The sequence below is a fragment of the Sander vitreus genome, chromosome 10 (genome assembly GCF_031162955.1).
Source record: "Sander vitreus isolate 19-12246 chromosome 10, sanVit1, whole genome shotgun sequence".
NCBI lineage: Eukaryota > Metazoa > Chordata > Actinopteri > Perciformes > Percidae > Sander > Sander vitreus.
This window is the reverse complement of record NC_135864.1, coordinates 18,992,265-19,010,223: the sequence shown is the minus strand read 5'-3', so window position 1 is coordinate 19,010,223 and position 17,959 is coordinate 18,992,265. Positions and strand designations below refer to the sequence as shown.

At 40.9% G+C, this 17,959-nt stretch overlaps 1 protein-coding gene and 1 long non-coding RNA gene across 2 annotated transcripts; both read right to left on the bottom strand.

Annotated features, from left to right (window-relative positions):
* Positions 1-1,279: 1,279 nt before the first annotated feature.
* On the bottom strand, positions 1,280-11,221 carry slc34a1b (solute carrier family 34 member 1b). Its single transcript, XM_078261467.1, has 12 exons — positions 11,161-11,221; positions 10,869-11,051; positions 10,277-10,423; positions 9,856-9,999; positions 7,835-7,946; positions 7,212-7,407; positions 6,437-6,532; positions 6,212-6,278; positions 5,886-6,053; positions 5,657-5,773; positions 2,719-2,843; positions 1,280-2,204 (listed from the first exon to the last, which is right to left on the bottom strand). The coding sequence occupies exons 1-12, from the start codon at positions 11,219-11,221 to the stop codon at positions 1,611-1,613; spliced, it is 2,010 nt and encodes a 669-aa protein (XP_078117593.1). The 3' UTR covers positions 1,280-1,610.
* Positions 11,222-15,997: 4,776 nt separating this feature from the next.
* LOC144524464 (uncharacterized) lies at positions 15,998-17,682 on the bottom strand. Its single transcript, XR_013502609.1, has 5 exons — positions 17,641-17,682; positions 16,791-16,891; positions 16,635-16,709; positions 16,476-16,529; positions 15,998-16,336 (listed from the first exon to the last, which is right to left on the bottom strand). It is a non-coding gene; the product is annotated as an uncharacterized LOC144524464 (long non-coding RNA).
* Between the last annotated feature and the right edge of the window lie 277 nt (positions 17,683-17,959).

Here is a 17,959-nt window from a genome sequence, read left to right as displayed (position 1 = left end):
ATCGGCAGACTTTAGGGAGTCAACATTTCTTAAACATGATCAATTGTTACTGTGCAACAGAAAAAGAAACAGCATATATTCACACATTCAACAACACCTCCCAAGTGTGCATTCTCTCCCACTTACACACACACACACACACACACACACACACACACACACACACACACACACACACACACACACACACACACACACACACACACACACACACACACACACACACGTGATGATTATTTGAATCATTTCTAGCATCTGCGTGTATCCAATCGCCCACCTACACTTATATAACAAGTGAGTACAGGGTATTTTAACATAATTATCAAACATTTATCCACTCAGTAATACGATTGTTTTATCATTATAATTTGGGCCACCAACAGTGCTGGTTTCCTTTTTGAAAAGAAATATTGTTGGCTAGTCAAAGTGTAAACATGTCAATTTTTGTCAGTTTTCTTGTAAACAAACAAAAATTGACATGTTTACATTTTGTGTTTCTCACCCAACTGCTGGCCGTTATCGTCTTCACTGCCTTTGTCGTTGCATTGCTACCTTTTGTTTTGGCAAATCAGCTAAATGGCTTGAAACCAAAAGCAGGAATGCATGCTTGCATGTGCACAAACAATATGGGGCCTCACTCATAAAAAACACAATGCATTCTCACACTCATCTCGTAAAATATGGACGCTTGGTCAGGTGCCTTTGTCGTTCTTATTGACGCTAAAAGTCTCCTTTAGCGCTTTAAGTAAACGCGCTTGGTCGGGACTATTGCCATCCCTTTAGCGCTATAAGTAAACACGCTTGGTCGGGACTATTGCTGTCCCTTTAGCGCTATAAGTAAACACGCTTGGTCGGGACTATTGCCGTCCCTTTTGACGCAGTTATGTTAAGGAAAAGGTCGTGGGTGGGTGTACGGTTCTGTGACATGTGGGAGGAAAGAAAAAACAACTATAGCAAGTGTGACAGGTGGGATGTGAACCCTGCTCTCTGGGGTGAAAGTCCTGTGCTTGACCCATTCACCACCCCAACCAACCTCCTTATGCAGAAATTTACCCTTACATACTACTCACTAAATCCTATCTAACTGCTGCCCTCCCGGTGCGTTACACAAACACGCTGAAAGACGCCTTTTTCGTCGCATCAGACGCTGACAGCCACTGTCCAAACGTCCTTATTTTACGAGTTCAGAATGAGAACGGGTTGAAAAACATTACTCCATAGCACCACTAGTGGTCAAAAACTCCTCAGTGTACCTTTAATGCAGTTCCTAAATCATGCTGTTTATGTATCATTAATTGAGTTTCAAAGTTCGTTATTGATCTCGACAACAGGTGACAAAAAAATGCATTAAGTAGCTGTTCTGGAGCTTTTGATCATATCATATGATCTTCATCAGCAGGTGAAGCTTGCTCAGCTGGATGGAAATCAAACATGGATGAAAATCTTATGCTGTGTTCATGATATTTAGCCTAGTTTTGGGAGGATCTTCTGATTATCAATCAATTTATAATAAAAATAGGGGTTATTTTCAAAGCATTATAAAATGGCTTTTCTCAATTCCAACTCTCACCACAATATTATATACAACATGCAGTATAAAAGTTGTTTGACTACAGTGGAGTGCTGTTGCACCTCTCTAACCCTTTTAATTTAAGCACCCTCACACCTGGTCTGCTCTCATCCAGGAAGTCCAGGATTGGGTTGTCATAAGCCAGCTGTGCCTTCCTCTGGGCAGGCTCTTTCTGCGTGTTGACAGAGGTCATCTGTGTCGATATATGCTCCTCTTCTTCTTCTCCCTGCTCCTCCTCGCTTGCAGAGCTGCAGCAGACAGTTGCCTTGGTGATGAGGCGGTCGAGCGGTTTGAGAGAGTGCATCCACTGGGGCAGGAAGTCCCAGCTCTGGAGCTTAGTGGGCAGGTGGCGAGGACTACGAGCCTGCATCACATTTACCAAGGTGATGAAGATGGTCACCCCAAGGAAAGGAGCCCCAACGGCAGCCATCACCCGCCAACCTGCCAGCGAGAGGCCCAGCACCAGCGAGGGCAACAGCAAGAAGCAAAGGAGAAGGTACAAGACTGCAAACCAGCGGTACTTTGCAGTGCGCTCACCCAGGACACGAGCCATCCTTATCGGCAGGCGCGTGAAGGGGAAAGGATACCACAGCAGAATGCCAAAGACGTTGAAGAAGAGGTGACACAGAGCAATCTGCATACAAAGACAAGATGAAGAGATACAGGTTGTGGGTGCTAAAGAATGCAATTAACAGTCAATGTGTGTTGTCATTTACATCCTCAGACATGACAACATTCATTTCATAAACATAATCCAATGACACCAGATAGTTCCATATTTTACAGTTCTGTCTCAGAGAAGACTAACAAAAAACTCCCTGAAGCGTCCACTTAGTTACCTCCAGCTTATTTATGCATAATTCCAATTTCATAAATATACATACATTATCGTAATCTACCATCTGTGGATAATTCGATGTAAACATATTTTTGTTTGTGTAGGAAAAATATATGTGTTGACTCCCTTAGTGTTGTCTCACTGTGTGTTCATCCCCCTCTCTGAAAGGCATATCACTGGAAAATATATATTCAATATTTTTTCGTTTAAGTGGGAGGGTGGTGGTAATGGTGCCGTCACTTTTGCTTTTTTTCCCTCATTTTCCTGCAGTTTAAAAATGGCTGTTGTATCTGATAAAACACTGGCTTACTTGTATGGCCGCTGCTAGCTTGTTCCCAGGACTGGCCAGAGCTGCCAGCAGGGCTGTGGCAGTGGTGCCAATGTTGGACCCAAGGGTGAGAGGATAGGCCCGCTCCAGGCTGATCACACCAATACCTGAGGGAGATGACAGAAACAGAGGAAACCAGGGCAGTAAATAAAGATGGTTAACCAGGAAATGATATAGCTTCTATCCACTTCTTTCTCAGAAACTAGTTGATGAACTTAACACTTTTGTGTTAAGACTGAGACTAGGTGCATTATAATCATCGTCAAGTGTCAACAATGATAAACATTCGTCAAAGCTACACTGATTTGTCTTGAAAAGTGGATATGTTTGATTAAGATTACATTTCTGAGCAGTTGCTCAAATTGGAATCCAGTGCCTTTGCAAGGATAAGACACAAGAAAAATCCACAGAATCAACAAAATAAATGTGCTGAGAGTCATAAAGTCATAATGGTTTAAAAAGAACTATTTTAAATATTATAACTGAGTTTGACTCAAATTTCATTTCAGCTAAATAGACAAAATATAAAATCATTCGTACTTGGTGTTAAAGACGAACGTAAGCCAATTTTTGAAAAAGCAACAGAGGAATCATAGAGGCTGAAATACAACTTTGCCAGATACGATGACTAATGGCAGGCTGCTTGACAGCAAGTGAAGACCACAGTAGGGAAATGCTGCTATTCTGCTTTATATAGTTATACAAGTACTGAAATTGTATGCAAGCTGTTGCTTTCTAACAGTTTATTTTCAATACATGATACTAAGACATGGTAACAGCGAGGGTTGAAGGGGAGGTAGTGCTAAAATCTAAAGTAAAAGAAAAAGAAATACTTAATTGAGTAGATCTGAGGATTGTAAATCATCCATGTCTATAGTCTCTTGCCTTTTAGCTTATTTCTCCAAGCTGCTTAATTACTCCTGTTTAAAAGAAAACATGATTCCCATCTCATATTTATCACAGAGTAGCAGGCGAATGATTTAGTCATCACTGATTTTACATGCTTCATTTAGCCAGTGGCATACAGTGCCGGTTATGCAACATGTTCTTACAAAATTCACAAGACTCAGTCAGTGGAAATAAGCAGGTCCTTATTTGGCTCCATGTAGCTGCCAAATGAGCTATTAGCCACTACAGGGAAGAAAATCTGAGGTATTTTCTTCCCCGTATGAGAACATATTCATTTTAAATAGCCATTAAATGCATAACAGGAGCAATCTGGTAAACCTTTGTTCATTGTACAGTTCACAGTTTATTGCTGTATATGTAAATGTCTGTTCAGAGGTTGTGGTGTTTGAATTTCTAACTTGGTGGCCAGCCCAATTTACGAGCAAATAGATTACATTAGTACTTCTTTCAGGTTTGATTGACAGTCAGAGGTATGTGCTATTGTTCTCTCTCTCTCTGCCACAACAACTTTAAAACAAAGTATTCACATAAACTGATATCCATGTAAAACATTAAAAGTGCTAATTTAAGCTCACAAAATACAGTGGCAAACCTCAAATGCCAGAAGCAGAGTCCAGGCAAGTAGCATGACTGATAGTCACTTCTGCACAGTGCTGGTCAACATTCTGTTTGATAAGACATTACAAGAGAATCCCTGAAGGCTTGCACCAAATGAAACATAACTGCGGGCTCAGAAGGAGATCACATCAGTCCAACCTTTAGACTGGGCAGATGCTACGATTGGACTTTAAACAACATTTTCTCAACACAAACTGGAGAAAACTAACTGAGCATCAAAGTCAGGTTGGACAGTGAGAAGTACAAATGGCATGTGAACAGTAAACTAAAGTCACAACCTCGGTATGAATGTGTAACTGTGTGAATGTGACAACAGAAATTGTTCTCAATCGACTTACCTGGATAAATAAAGGTTAAAAAAAAAAAAAATAAGTATACTACTTCTGAATCACAAAGAAAAATTGCAATGAAAGACTGTAATGAATGAGTAGAATCTGCTATGAGAATTACAGCTATTGATATAGAACCAACAAAAGTATCACCAATTACCCATCAGGCTGCCACGATTAACTGTCCAAATTGCCTGAAAGTATTTCTGATGAGAGAATAAAGTGGTGGACAGTTGTTTAGCATTACTCACATATCTTTCATACTGTAATAACCAAGCGATGCTACCACATGGTTTCACACTCACACAGAGGTGATGACAGACACATGGTTATATTGATATTATTCAGCCTTTTAATGGCTGAGGGTGGTTTAAAATGGTTCAGCCTACTGTGGTCAATTAGGTGGGTGGTGGTCAAGAGCAAGAAAGATAGTACACATCCAAGAGAGTAAAACAAGCCATGCAGCAAGTTTTTTTGCTTGTAAAAACATGTCATGATTGTGATTTTCTGTTTTGTTCTGTTTCCTGTTTTATTTTGAAGTCAGTCTTGTCTCCCTTGTCTTGTCTACTTTCCTGTCTTTTCCCTCCCTTGTGATTGCCCTAATGTGTTTCACCTGTTTGCCCAGCCTAGTGTCACCTGTCCCTTGTTAGTCCTCGTTACCTGGTTTATTTAGTCTCTGTGTTGTCTTTGTCAGATCATTTTTTATTCTGTTGCTGTGTCCTGTGAGTTTGTTTGTGTCTGGAGTCTACCCTGCGTCTCTGAGTTCCAGTTTTGAGATCCTGTTCTTCTGTTCTGGAATTAGTTTTTGCTTTTTTGCCCATTTTCTGGATTTTTTGGTATGTACTTCATTTTTGTTTAATAAATCAGCTAAACTGCAATTGGGTCCAAGCCTTTCCTGACAAACCATGCCAAAACACTAACTTTAGTCTAAAAACACTAAAGTACTTAGGTAACCAAGAATTTATGAAGTTTTAATTCTAACCCTAACTGACAACACAAACAGAACAAAGAGCATTTATTTAGTCTTTCCAGCAGCTATAAATACTGTACCATACGTCACCTACCTATCAGGGGAGTCATGGTTGAAGTAAAGACAGAGCTGCTCTGGACCACAAATGTTACCCCTGCACCCACGAACATGGCCATGTATCCTGACAGCCACCCACACGGATATGGCAGGTCTGTTGAGATAAAGAGAGGAAAGATGGAAATTACCCACATGTATATTAAACACACTAATTCTGCTACATGTTGAAGTGGTGTGTAAAACCAGCAGCTCAAAAGCATGCCCACCTGTGTTGATGACTTTATGAATAACCTTTGCGACTTGGCCTTTAAGAAGAGAGTTGAGCAGCTTGACCAGAAGCAGCAGACAGGTGCAGAGGACAGCCAGAGAGCCTGCCAGGAGAATCAGGCCCACCGTGAGGTCTGACAGCCTGGTAGACACAAACAAATGCCTACCTGCAGAGTGACAGGACCAGCAATCATGAGGAAATGATCCCACAAGCAGGTTCACTACATTTTTAACAGGGCTAACACTGAAAAGAAAATGCATACTAAAAATAAATTGTACAATTCACAAGAGAGGGTGGGTTACAGATAATAGAGTTTGAACTCACACTTCAGTGACAACTGGGACAAGTCATGACTGGGGCCACAGTTTCCAGTGCTCACATTGCCAGTGGACTGCAGAAAGGAAGGAAGAAAAAAAGAGAAGCATCGGTGATCAAACCACAAATTAGCAACACATTTTTCACTGGCAGCAGTGTCAGGCTCTATTTGGCGCCAGAGTGACACAATGTGTCTGCATGTGCAGGCGACAGCAATGGAGACAGTGCCATTACCATAACAAGGTCAGTCTGGCACCATTCTTTCACCAGGCTTCTGTTCCTCATGTCCTGATTTCCCATGGCGATGCCTGTGATCACACACTTGTCCAGCTGAGGGTGAAAGAAGTAGTTCTCATCTTTTCATATCAATGATTCAAAGGAGAGCAAAACTTTCAGTCCTTCAACCAGAAAGCCTAACAAAGCCATACATTCAATTCCCCTTACAGCCAAGACACTTAGCTCCGCCCCCTTAGTTACTGTTGCTGTGCCTATCAAGCTTCCCAACCTTGCACGGTTAAAACAAATATAAATATTATTTGTAGATAAAAGAATAACAGTGGCAGATTTACAACTCCAAAATGATTAGTACTTTTTTAAAACAATGGGTCCTTGAGTTCAAAGAGGTAGACAAAAGCAGGCCTTTCATTTCTAGCCTGCGACGACAAATTTGCCAGCTGAAATGGCAACTGATGCAGTTCTTATCAGCTGTAGCTAATTAAGCTAACGTAGGCTTCATGACTAAGTTTAAAACGTGACCCTAACGCTACATGTCCCAGGCAAAAAGTTAGCATCCTCATCCGTTCATGATCCATGTAGAAAACATAGAAACAACATTGCTCTTGTATTGCAGAGCCCTGTACATTCTTTAAATACAGAGTACACTCTTAATAGAGAAATCCATTGACTGACCTGTTATGTCTACTTACAGTTGCTAAGCTATGATTGGACAATCACTGTTTGGGGGAGGGGTTTAGCAAATGGTCAATTACAAAAATGCTGATAGTTTTACCTGTATGATGAGCTTGGTGACTGGCTCGGTGATGACTTTGAGCAGCTCAGGTGCTTCTTCCCCTGGTTGAAGCTTGAAGCTGGTGACCAGCATGTGTGACAGCCGGGCCATGAGGCCACTCGCCACCTCCAGCGGCAGCAGAACCAGCACCGACAGCCAGTTGAAGCAGTCGTGGATTGTTGCCCCAGCGAAGGCACTGAAGTGGTTCACAATCATTTTGTGTGTGACCAACTACTCAAAATGATTGCTTGCTAATCTGCTTTTCATGGCTCAAATTGTTTTGATGTGTGTGATGTAATGAGCATTTTAGTTTTGACTTTTTATTTATTTTACCAGACACCGATTAAGCAACATGCCATCTGTTCAGTACTGTATATTTTCAAGCCAAAGGGTTACTGGTGTGGGATCAATGTGGATTGGTGCCATTACTGTCACTGAAATTACACTCAAATGTAGGCTGAAGCAAAGAATGCTTTCTCTTCTCCTCTGCACTTTTAACACTTTCGTTATTCTTTCCTTCATCTCCACACTTATCCCCTTCACTTTTCCATTTCAATTTCTTCTTCCCTGCTCTTCAGCTTCCCCTCCACTTATCCTCTGCCTTGCCCCCTTTCTTCACTCACCGTTGAAACTCACTCCTCTCCGCTGCTTGCATCATTGCCACAATGGTGTTTGTGACTGAAGTCCCAATATTGGTCCCCATGATGATTGGAACAGCTGACCTCACGTCTAGCACTGTAAAGTGAGACCACAGCTTAGCGGTTCATTTCACTTGAAAGTTATCATTCTTAAAACGGTATGCATATGTAGTTATACAAAAAAACATTGTAATTGGGTAAAAGTCTGCTTCATTGTAAATGGGGGTGAAAGGTGATTGCAATTTGCAGATGAGTGGAGGCAGCTTAGCCTTCACACTCTGCAGGGAGGTTTAATGTTGAGGATGCCTTTAATGACGATGACCCACTGGACATGTTCACACCTGCACGCCTATATACACACATCCAATTCTTCACATCCATTCCTTTGCATCTCTTTTTGTCTTTAATAATTACCTATAGTCGTTCTACTAGGTCTCTTATAGAAAGGATTTAGAAGAAGAGCGGAAGCTCCTGCATACTGATATCATTCACTTTATCCACTTTAATGAAACGAGACCTCGGAACCTGCACTCGTTAGAAACTGACAGGTCATAAGCTCACTGTGTAATGATCTTATGAGGCATGATAAACTGTAGACTGACTGACATGGTGGGAGATTACGGAGTGTGAATGGTTTGATTTCATCATCTCTCTTGCCTGATATCAGACAGAATTGTCAACTCCATTTCAATCTTCAGTCTGACATTGCCTCCACTCTAACCGATTTCCATCGGCGAGGGGGAAATGGTTTTCCTTAACCAATCACAGACCAACATATCATCCCAATATACTGGTTTTGCCAGGGTTTTAAGAGTGGAGCGGAGTCAAGTAAAAACAACAACAAACTACAATGTCAGGTGATATTGAGAAGATATGCTGTATCGCTTGACAACAGCAATAGTCCCGCCTGTGGCTCTGATTGATAATGATAATAATCTGATCGGATAATCGTCAGTGAGAGAAAAAACAATAAATGTATTCCACCAACAAGTATTCATAGCTAATGCCTGATAAGCCTAGCTTATGTGCCGTAGACCTCCATTGTTGTCCAAAAAACGTTAAATACACATTAATGAGCTACAACGTTGCACAAGCTGACCTGTTCCCTTCATCAGGATAAACATGGGCACTGTAGTTTATTTTGAGTTAATCCCAAATACACCGTTTGGCAACCAGAAAGAGCACCAACTGTGTATTCATCCACAGCTGAAAATAGTCCCTAACAAATGCTCTATTTATTTAGAACTACAGTGCCCAGCTGTTCCAGGATATTACTTTGCCTTTTTAAAAATTAGAATATGGAATTGGAACACAACATTTTGTCACTGGTAAGACTGAATGGGCTTGGAGCTGAGAACCAAAGACAGGAAGTTGCAAAGTAGTCGACTAACACATTTTTGGTCTTGGTTTTGGCCTTTTGGCAGCATTTTGTTAATAACATCAGTAAAGAATAACACCAGCGTTTAAATGATGTTACAACATGGGAGAACGTTCTTCTGCTACAGTAGTTTACACTTGACTGCTAGAGAACAGTAATGTTGGTTATGTGTAAATATAAACAGCTAAATCTTCCTCTGTCCTAATATACATTAATCTGCCTACATGTATGTGTTTAACCTAAGCTATATTTGTTAATTTAATCCAAATGCTAAGCCTTAAATCAAGTAGCATCATTTAATGTATCCTTCATAGGGAACACAGCATGAGATGGGGCTGGGTGCCAGAAAAATATAACTATAAACTGCAAATGAATTTAATTTATTTGTTATGCCACACATGCACCATGGGAGTTTTTTTTATTTTATTATTGCTATGTTATTTTTTTTCTGTTTACTGTAAAATATTTGCATGCAAAATAATAGCCTGGAGAGACACACAGCAACAACATTGCAGAATAAATTAGGCCAGTCTGGATATCATTCCATTTGGAGTCTTATTTAAAACCTAAATAACTTGTGCTACAGTACGTGGCGCTCACACATTTACACACACTTGCTCATACTCACGTCCAGAGGCCACCAGACTGACGACAATGGATGTGGAGGTGGATGAGCTCTGGACTAGCACAGTAACCAAGATCCCCACCACCAGTCCTGCCACAGGGTTAGACAGCACCGCATTGTCCTGGAAAATGTCCCCTGCCACTTTACCTAGTTAAATATGCCACCCACATACACACAGAGACACAAAAAATGCAGGTCTCAGACATGACCACATTGCCAAGAGCAATGTTAAACAAAATGTAAACTGCCTGTTTCCCTAAATCCAAAAAGGTCATCAAATTAAGCTTTGCAGTAAATTATAGGCTACAGCAGGGCCCCAATAGGAGAGTGTGAACTGTTCTGTAGTGACTCACTAATTGTCATAGATCAACTGGCTGAGTCACTATCAACCCGCTGAGGGGGCAGTGAGGGTTATGGTACTTACCCCCTGCTAACTGGAAGGCAGAGCTCAGAGTGTCCAAGGAGCAAACAAAGAAGAAGAGGAGGATGAGGAGGAGAGGCACTTTGGATAAATTGATAAGGAGCTGTTTGATCTTGTTCGGACTCACTGCTGTCGGCTCTGGAGAGCTATCTGCTTAAAACAATAACCAAAGAGATGGTTAGCCTCACAATATGCCCCACAGTGAAGTGCAAAGTCACCAAAAAATACATCAAAGATTTAAAACTGGCCACTACATCACACTATTCTTCTCATTCTTGTGATTTAATTGTTGCGGATGAGAGAGATAGCCTCAGCCTCAGTTTGAAATCTCACATAGAGAGCAAAGCCATCTGACATACTACATTACACATATGCAGGCAAAACTGCTGAGTGACAGCAGGACTTTGCTTTTGTTGTCCAAGCAGCGTGATCCCATTGTGATCCCACTGGCCCTGTGTGTCTTATGAGTATGTCCTTATCTAATGAGCATGTGGTTCTGCTTCTGCTGCTGTTATTTGCCTTTTCAAAGAGATCAGACCAGCTGACCAACCCAAGACATGAATGTGCGATTCCTCTCTTAATGCCGCTCTTGTACCTTTCTCTTCAGGGAGTCTGTCTGCCTCCCTGAGTGAAGGTTTGCCGTAGGGATGATTGGTATGTTGACTGTAGCCCTCAAAACTGCTGCTGAGATCAAGGCTGGAGCCCATGCCAGACTCCCTGTCCTCCTCCTGCAGGAGTTTGGGCTGTGAGGAGAGCTGCGTGCCATGCATCCTCAACCCTGATAAAAAAAATAACAACACAACAGTATACACTCAGGTGGGGAGGATCAGCTTTGAAGCATTTCAAACTAAGAAACAGAATGATGGGAATTGAAACTAATAAGTTACCATTGTAGTGGAGCCCTGTGCTCCGTCCATAAGACACTATAGTTATAGACCGAGAGGACATGGTGCTTTGAATGCTGCGTAGAGACATGGAGGTAATTAAAATCACAGGATGACACCGTTGTACACATGTGAGAGTGAATGTGTTTATCAGCCAACATGTCTGTATATGAGCCCATCTCTCACCACACTACTGAGATCAACAGACAAGCAATTAGAAGGGAAGAAAGGCCGCCCACATGGTTTGTAATTGCCAGCTGTCCTTTATTCGAGGTCAAATCGCACACTTAAACCACATACACCGCGAGGCATCGTTTCGCCTCGCAACAAATAAGCGAAAAACAATGAAACATCCGTATCCATGTTAATTGTCTTGTCCTCCTTTTCCTGCAGCTGCAAGTCAGCTCTTAAAGGGACTCTCCGCTGTCTATAGAGCAGCAATTCCCTTCAGAGATTTTCACACTTTCAGTTTAAAGAGAACAGTTTTTCCCTCTTTTCATGTCAGCCACTTTCCCTTATTTTGGGGACTCCAGTGGAGGAGGGAGTACTAATGTGTCTCTGTAAAGCAAAGAGGATGCAAGTGAGTTCAGTAATTAAAGCAATTACAGTCGCTGCATCATTCTAATTCTGTGTGGCATCCTCCTGCAGCTTCTGATGTGCAAAGAGGCACATGTACGTCTATCTGTATGTGGGAGTATGTGAGATAAGTTTCACAGATTGCAGCTGAATATACTCTGAATGTTTTGTGCATTGTGTGTGTGTGTGTGTGTGTGTGTGTGTGTGTGTGTAATGTTATCATCTAATCTACCTGCCCCACACTCATCTGTTTTCTGCTGTGAGTTTGCCTTTAAGTCACTGTGGCTCACATGTAATCTCTATGCTCTTTATCCTTTGCCAAACGCTTTCTACTTGAGTTTTCCTTAAAGTAGAAAAAATACTAAGGATTAATGAAACGTTTAGTAGCAGTTGTCAGTGAGTGGTAGACTTTGTATTAAGTTAACATATGATGTTGGTATTGATGGAAAAAAAACCCGATACTTATCATAAATACGTGATATTGACATATGCAGAAGTATCTTACCTTGTCTGAAACAGTCTGGTGTTGTGTGTGACCCTGGAAAGTATCAAACTGAAGTGTAAATCATCTTTAAATAAGCTACCAGGAAACACCTCATCTCGTGTCGCTTAACCATCATCAGAGACCTCATTGTTAATCAATAACACAGATCCTTAACTTAATGATGCATGAGTTGGGAAAGCACGTTGTGTATTAGGTGATGAATGATGTTTGTTCAACCAGCTATTTTTCACCTGATAAAGAATCCAAGATGAAGAGGACTGTTGATCCTTGTTGTTTAATGTTCTTCTAAGAACAGGAGAAAACTGACACCTAGTGGTAAATGTTGGAACATCATTTCTGCACTGGCTTCTGAAGTCCACTCTTATTTTCACACAGCTGTTTTCATCACATACTGTAGTTTGGCACAGATAAAAGCCAGGGTATTAAATGATCATTTCTTGCATGAGATAGGTCAGTGGAAGTATTTCTAACACGTACTGTGTAATCTCCATGACTTGTGCAGAATGTTCAGGTCCTTAAGTACTTTGCCAGGACTCAAGATCAAGCATGTTATGATTGGAAATTAACTATCAGTGAGATTTTCTGAGCTCCTCTTAACACACACGTACACACATTTACTTACACACTCCACTACCTATAGGCAATGCCCTCCACTATAGGGGAGAACGCCGTGTTGTCCTGAGTAACAGGGTAATTGTTAACAATTGGTCCAGCTGCAGTTCTGTCATATCAGCAGTGCTCTCAACCAAATCTGCCAAACTTGCTGACCTCAGACTTGCATCCATGAACTCAATAGCAGAACTTAATAACCCACTAGACTAGAGTTGTTACTTTCCAAATTGTTATGAGAGCTGGGAGCCAGAGAGAGAGAGAGATAACAGCTCTGTTGTTGTGCACTGGAGCCGAGGCTGCTGCTGCTGCTGTCAGTGGTGGCGAGGGGATACATCCTTGAGATTTGGTGCGGCAAGAGACACAGAGACGTACATGCACATATGGACACACACATGTAATCACTCATACAACACACATGGCTAAATCTCTGATGCGGTTCCAGAGTTCCCCACCCCCCATGATGCTGTTAATCCCCTCTCCAGATGTTCACAGCTGGTTGGGGGAAAAGCAAACAGAGGCCACAGGGGCTTCATACACCATCCTGCCACTCAAAACACCTGCCAATTGTGGCCGGGTTGGGCTCGGTGGGTAGAGCAGGCGCACATATACTTAGAGGTTTATACCTTGAAGCAGAGGTCCAGGGTTCAAATCTGACCTGTGACGATTTCCTGCGTGTCTCCCCCCTCTCTCTCACCTAGCTGTCCTGTCAATTAAAGGCGGAAAATCCCAAAAAAATAATCTTTAAAAAAAAATACATCTCAGTAGGCCGTCCTATCCTGACAACGCCTGAGGGATTCCATATGATGCTTTCAGTAAGCTTGCAGTCTGTTGTTTAAGTGAAGGGAATTATAGAAACGTGTCAGTTAATTAAATATGGCAGGTAATAAATGGACATCCATATTCTGTAGATGTCTCATTTATTTGCAACTGTTTTGCTTTAATTAATTAAGTGTTGAAGTACAGTACTTTTTTTTTAGAGAGAAAATGACAGAAATCCACTAGTTCTGACTGCTGAAATATGAATATATTGTTAGATAGTACATCAAAACAATGTGACGTCACCTTGGATTTTTCCCTATTTTGTGTCATTTTATACGTCAAAACAGTTGGTTCAAACAATTGGCAGATCATTTTATACTGAAAACAATTGTTACTTGTTGCCTTAATTTGGAGATTAATGTGGATAAGACTAAATATATTATTACTTGTGCCAAGCAGTATTTTATAAAAGGGTCTGTCAACTTTTGGTGCATCACGGCTTCATTTTCTTAGGAGACTCAACAGCTTTCGAGTGAGTCAATCAGTCTTATAGGTAAGTCTTCAAAGAAATTATTTGGTGTTTTTAACATTCTACTCAACATCATAGTTTTGATAGTATAGTTGTTATGGCCAAAATAATTGGGAAAACACAGATGAAGCTGAGTCACTTGTTTACTGTCAGAACAAAAGATGAAGCCCTTAGTGCAGTCTGACAGACATTTCTGATCATCTAATCATTTATTTCCTCAGTTTGATAGTCTGACCTCTGGGAGGCGCTATAAGGTGCCTTTGGCATCTAAAAAACTATTTGAGAGAAAGTGAACTGCAATTCTTACTCAACTGGGTTAAGGTTTTATTTTTTTCATTCTTTGTTATATTGTCTTTATATTTTTCCACTAGTGTCCTGTGTTTTACAGCTGTCCTGTCAGATTTGTTTTAAATGTTGCATGTCTTTGTGCTGCTTTCATGCTTTGGTGACCTAAAGACAATTTTCCACTCCGGTTGGATATAAAGTCATGAAGTTTTGATAGCCTCGCATTTGTTATCTAGAATAGAATAAATCTTTATTGTCCACCAGGGTGGACATTTTTCTTTGGCTCACCAGACATACAAGACAGATAAACATACAGACATCTCAGACATGACAGTTGAGTATAAAAAATAATATGAAAAGAAAAAATATCAGGATAAAACAGAATAAATATGCTTAAATTCATTAAAATAGCAGCGCAATTTGATGTTGTCACTTGGTTTGGTTGAGGATACTGATGGCATTTGGAATAAAGGATTTTTTAAAAACACTTTTTGCCAGAGGCACTCTGAAGCTCCTCCCAGAGAAGCTCAAACTGGCTGGAAAGAGGGTGTGTACTATCTGCAGTGATTTTCCTAGCTTTCTTCCTCATTCTGTCAGTGTATATTTGGGTCAGGTGTTTTTGGGGTTTTCCCACTATTTTGCTAGCCATTGACACTATCCTGTTAAGCTTGTTCTTGAGTTTGCAGCTTAAATGGCCAAACCAAGCAGAGAGATGAAAGGTTAAAACACTTTCAATGTGTGTGGTGTATACTAGCTCAGTAATCTGAGCACTAACGCCCAGACAGCTCAGTCTTCTAAGGAGACTGAGTCGTTGTGAGCATTTCTTAAAAATATAGTCTGTTATCTGAAAAACTCAGATGGTTGTCAAGAACCGTACCTAGGTACTTAAAAGTTCCCCCAGTATCAACTGCAAGGCCATTTAATAAAACTGGCTCTGTTGTTACGTCTTGTTTTTTGCAAAAGAGTAACTCGTTTGTCTTTGCCACATTGATCTCTAGCTCGCTATCATTGCACTATGCTTCAAGGGCCTTTATGTGTGCTAGATAGGAGGCCTCACCAAGGGGATCAGTTTTTTGTAAGAGGCAAACTAAGGCCATGTCATCAGCATATTTTATCAATTTAAAGGTGCTATTATTTATATAAAATCAAAAGGAGAAAGAACGCATTGTGGACAGCCTGTACTGATGGTATGCACTCCTGACAAAATGCCATTTACACATACCCTCTGAGGGCGACATGAAAGTCTCTGATCCAGAGAATCAGACCCTTATTTATGTTAATATTGGCTAGTCTTTGCAGGAGAATGTGTAGCTTCATAGAATTAAAATCTATTAATGGTTCTAATCTAATGGTTTAACTGGGAATTGTTTGTGGAATTTCCTGTCAACCAATGATCATTTTAGCTGACATGTTTAAACTACCTACCTGTTTTTTCACCCCTCACAGCGGTCACTCTCTGTCATTAGGCCTACATCAAGATATTCAGTAGTCAGAATGTGTTTTGAACCTAGAGAACCTCAGTACAGCATCAGCTGTCAGATGCTTGATGTGAATGAGAGCAGAGTAAAGACAGATTCACTCAACAGCATCAATTTATTTTCAATAATACACATTCAGTGTGGTATGTAAACAATCACAGTACAATGAAACAGCATCATCACGGGTGTTTACAAGTGATTGTTTGTGTGTGTGTCTTCAATGTCCTTTAACCAATCATAAAATCATTGTATGTGTGTTTTATAGGCCTAATGTAGTTCACTATTATCTTTTAAAATATTTTGTATGTTTCCCTGTGTTCATATGTACATTTTATGTATGTTGTGTTTATGATGATCTTGTAACTTGAACTGTCCTTCCATTTATCACTTTAGCTCCTCCATGGAGGACGACAGCGTGTCAGAGTCAGGACACTCCTGAAAAACAGGGAGACCGTGGAAAAATACAGCTCCAACTCAAATATATCTTATGTTTTAAACAATGCAATGGATATAAATGCATAACAGCATTCCTTTCCTACATAATGAAATATACAGGAACATGTGCACAGCTCACCTTCACTTTCTCCAGCTCTGGTCTGCCCGGGAGTGATTTTTGTGAGGAAAAGGCCTGTAAGATAAGGCAGGGAAGTCACATTAGATCTGACGAGTATAAAAGTATGCAACTGTAAAGAATGAGTACAGGGATAAAAATGAATGTCAGACTTCTGCTCACCTTCTTCGTCTGTTGCATCTCCTCTGTGGATTTGGACCTGTTCTTCATGCGCTTCTGAGGAGAGGTGGTGGTACACTGAAAAAAAAGAAAGAAAGAGGATCATATAAGACAGGGCCATAATGACTCAAATATTTTGTGTATCAGGCTTTCACACACCTCATTCGCCTTCTGTTCCATTGCAAGATTTGTCTCAGAAGTTCAGTGCTGAGGTAGGTTTAGGATTAGATGATATCCGTTGGAATACTGTGGTTGTGCAGCTGTAAAGACAAGAGAAAGAAAAAGAGGAACTTTACATGCCATGCAGTTGTATTCACCAACAATGGTTAAATGCAAAACATTTTACAATAATTCTTTAGTTTAATGGTGTACACTGACCACATTCATTTGTGTTGCAATTTAAAATATGAACAAAAAAGCTAAACTGATCCCAGATCTTGCTGCCACGATCAGATGACCAGATGAGCAGCAGTCAATTAGATAGCACCATATACTGTCTATGGATATCCCATGTAAGTCTGCAGTTATGGCCTTTTTTCACTAGATGGCGACTCAGACTCAGGGACCCACCACAGCTCCCACTTCACTAATTTTCCTCAGGGGTTTTACCTTGGCGTTTGGTCCTAATTGTCACACTGACATGTACACACAGCTGCTCCCATTATTGCTTCTCAATTTGATTTGTAAAAACAGAACGAAAAACACGTGTTAACCGGACGACATAACGTTTTTTGTTTTCATCCCAATGGCAGAAATCATCACAGAAACAGATGCTGCTATTAAAGAGGTGCTATGCAGTTTTGGCCAATTCTTCGCAGATTTCTCTATAGAGCTCCCCCTACAACTTTGCAATAGATATTTGGCAGCTCCTATTTTTCTTGTGTCTGACTCCTCGCTCGGTCAGTCTGCCGTTTCCTCTTTCTCTGTTCCTCTGACAATACTTTCCTAGCTTTCTGCTTCTTTTTTGCCGGCTCAGCCATGACGATAGTATGAAAAACTCCATCACTACCTTGTTAGCCGGTTCCTGAATGGGTGTATGCGTGCAGTGCCGTGAAGCAATTCGTTACATCGCGAGACCTGATATTACGCGATATTTCCTGGTGCTGAGGCTGGCGGCTCGCCGGCCGAAAGTTGCAAGGATGGTTTTTCAGATCACAGGCGCTAGGGGGGAGCGAGACGACCACCATTCAACTCGAAAAAAGTCATAACCATTCCAATGACTCCGAAGCTGTTCAGTTAAGGTAAATTAAGCTAAAAAAAAACATGCATAGCTCCCCTTTAAAATGTCTTTGCTTGATGTTAATGCTTCTTATCCTGTTTCCTTACAC

Excerpts from the sequence above, each read along its gene's own strand:
- slc34a1b (XM_078261467.1), bottom strand. The coding sequence starts at position 11,221 with ATGTCCTCTCGGTCTATAACTATAGTGTCTTATGGACGGAGCACAGGG. Across the intron at positions 6,279-6,436 it reads GCCAGACTGACCTTGTTATG|TCCACTGGCAATGTGAGCAC; the intron begins GTAATGGCACTG and ends TCCTTTCTGCAG. Across the intron at positions 2,205-2,718 it reads AGCTAGCAGCGGCCATACAA|ATTGCTCTGTGTCACCTCTT; the intron begins GTAAGCCAGTGT and ends CTTTGTATGCAG.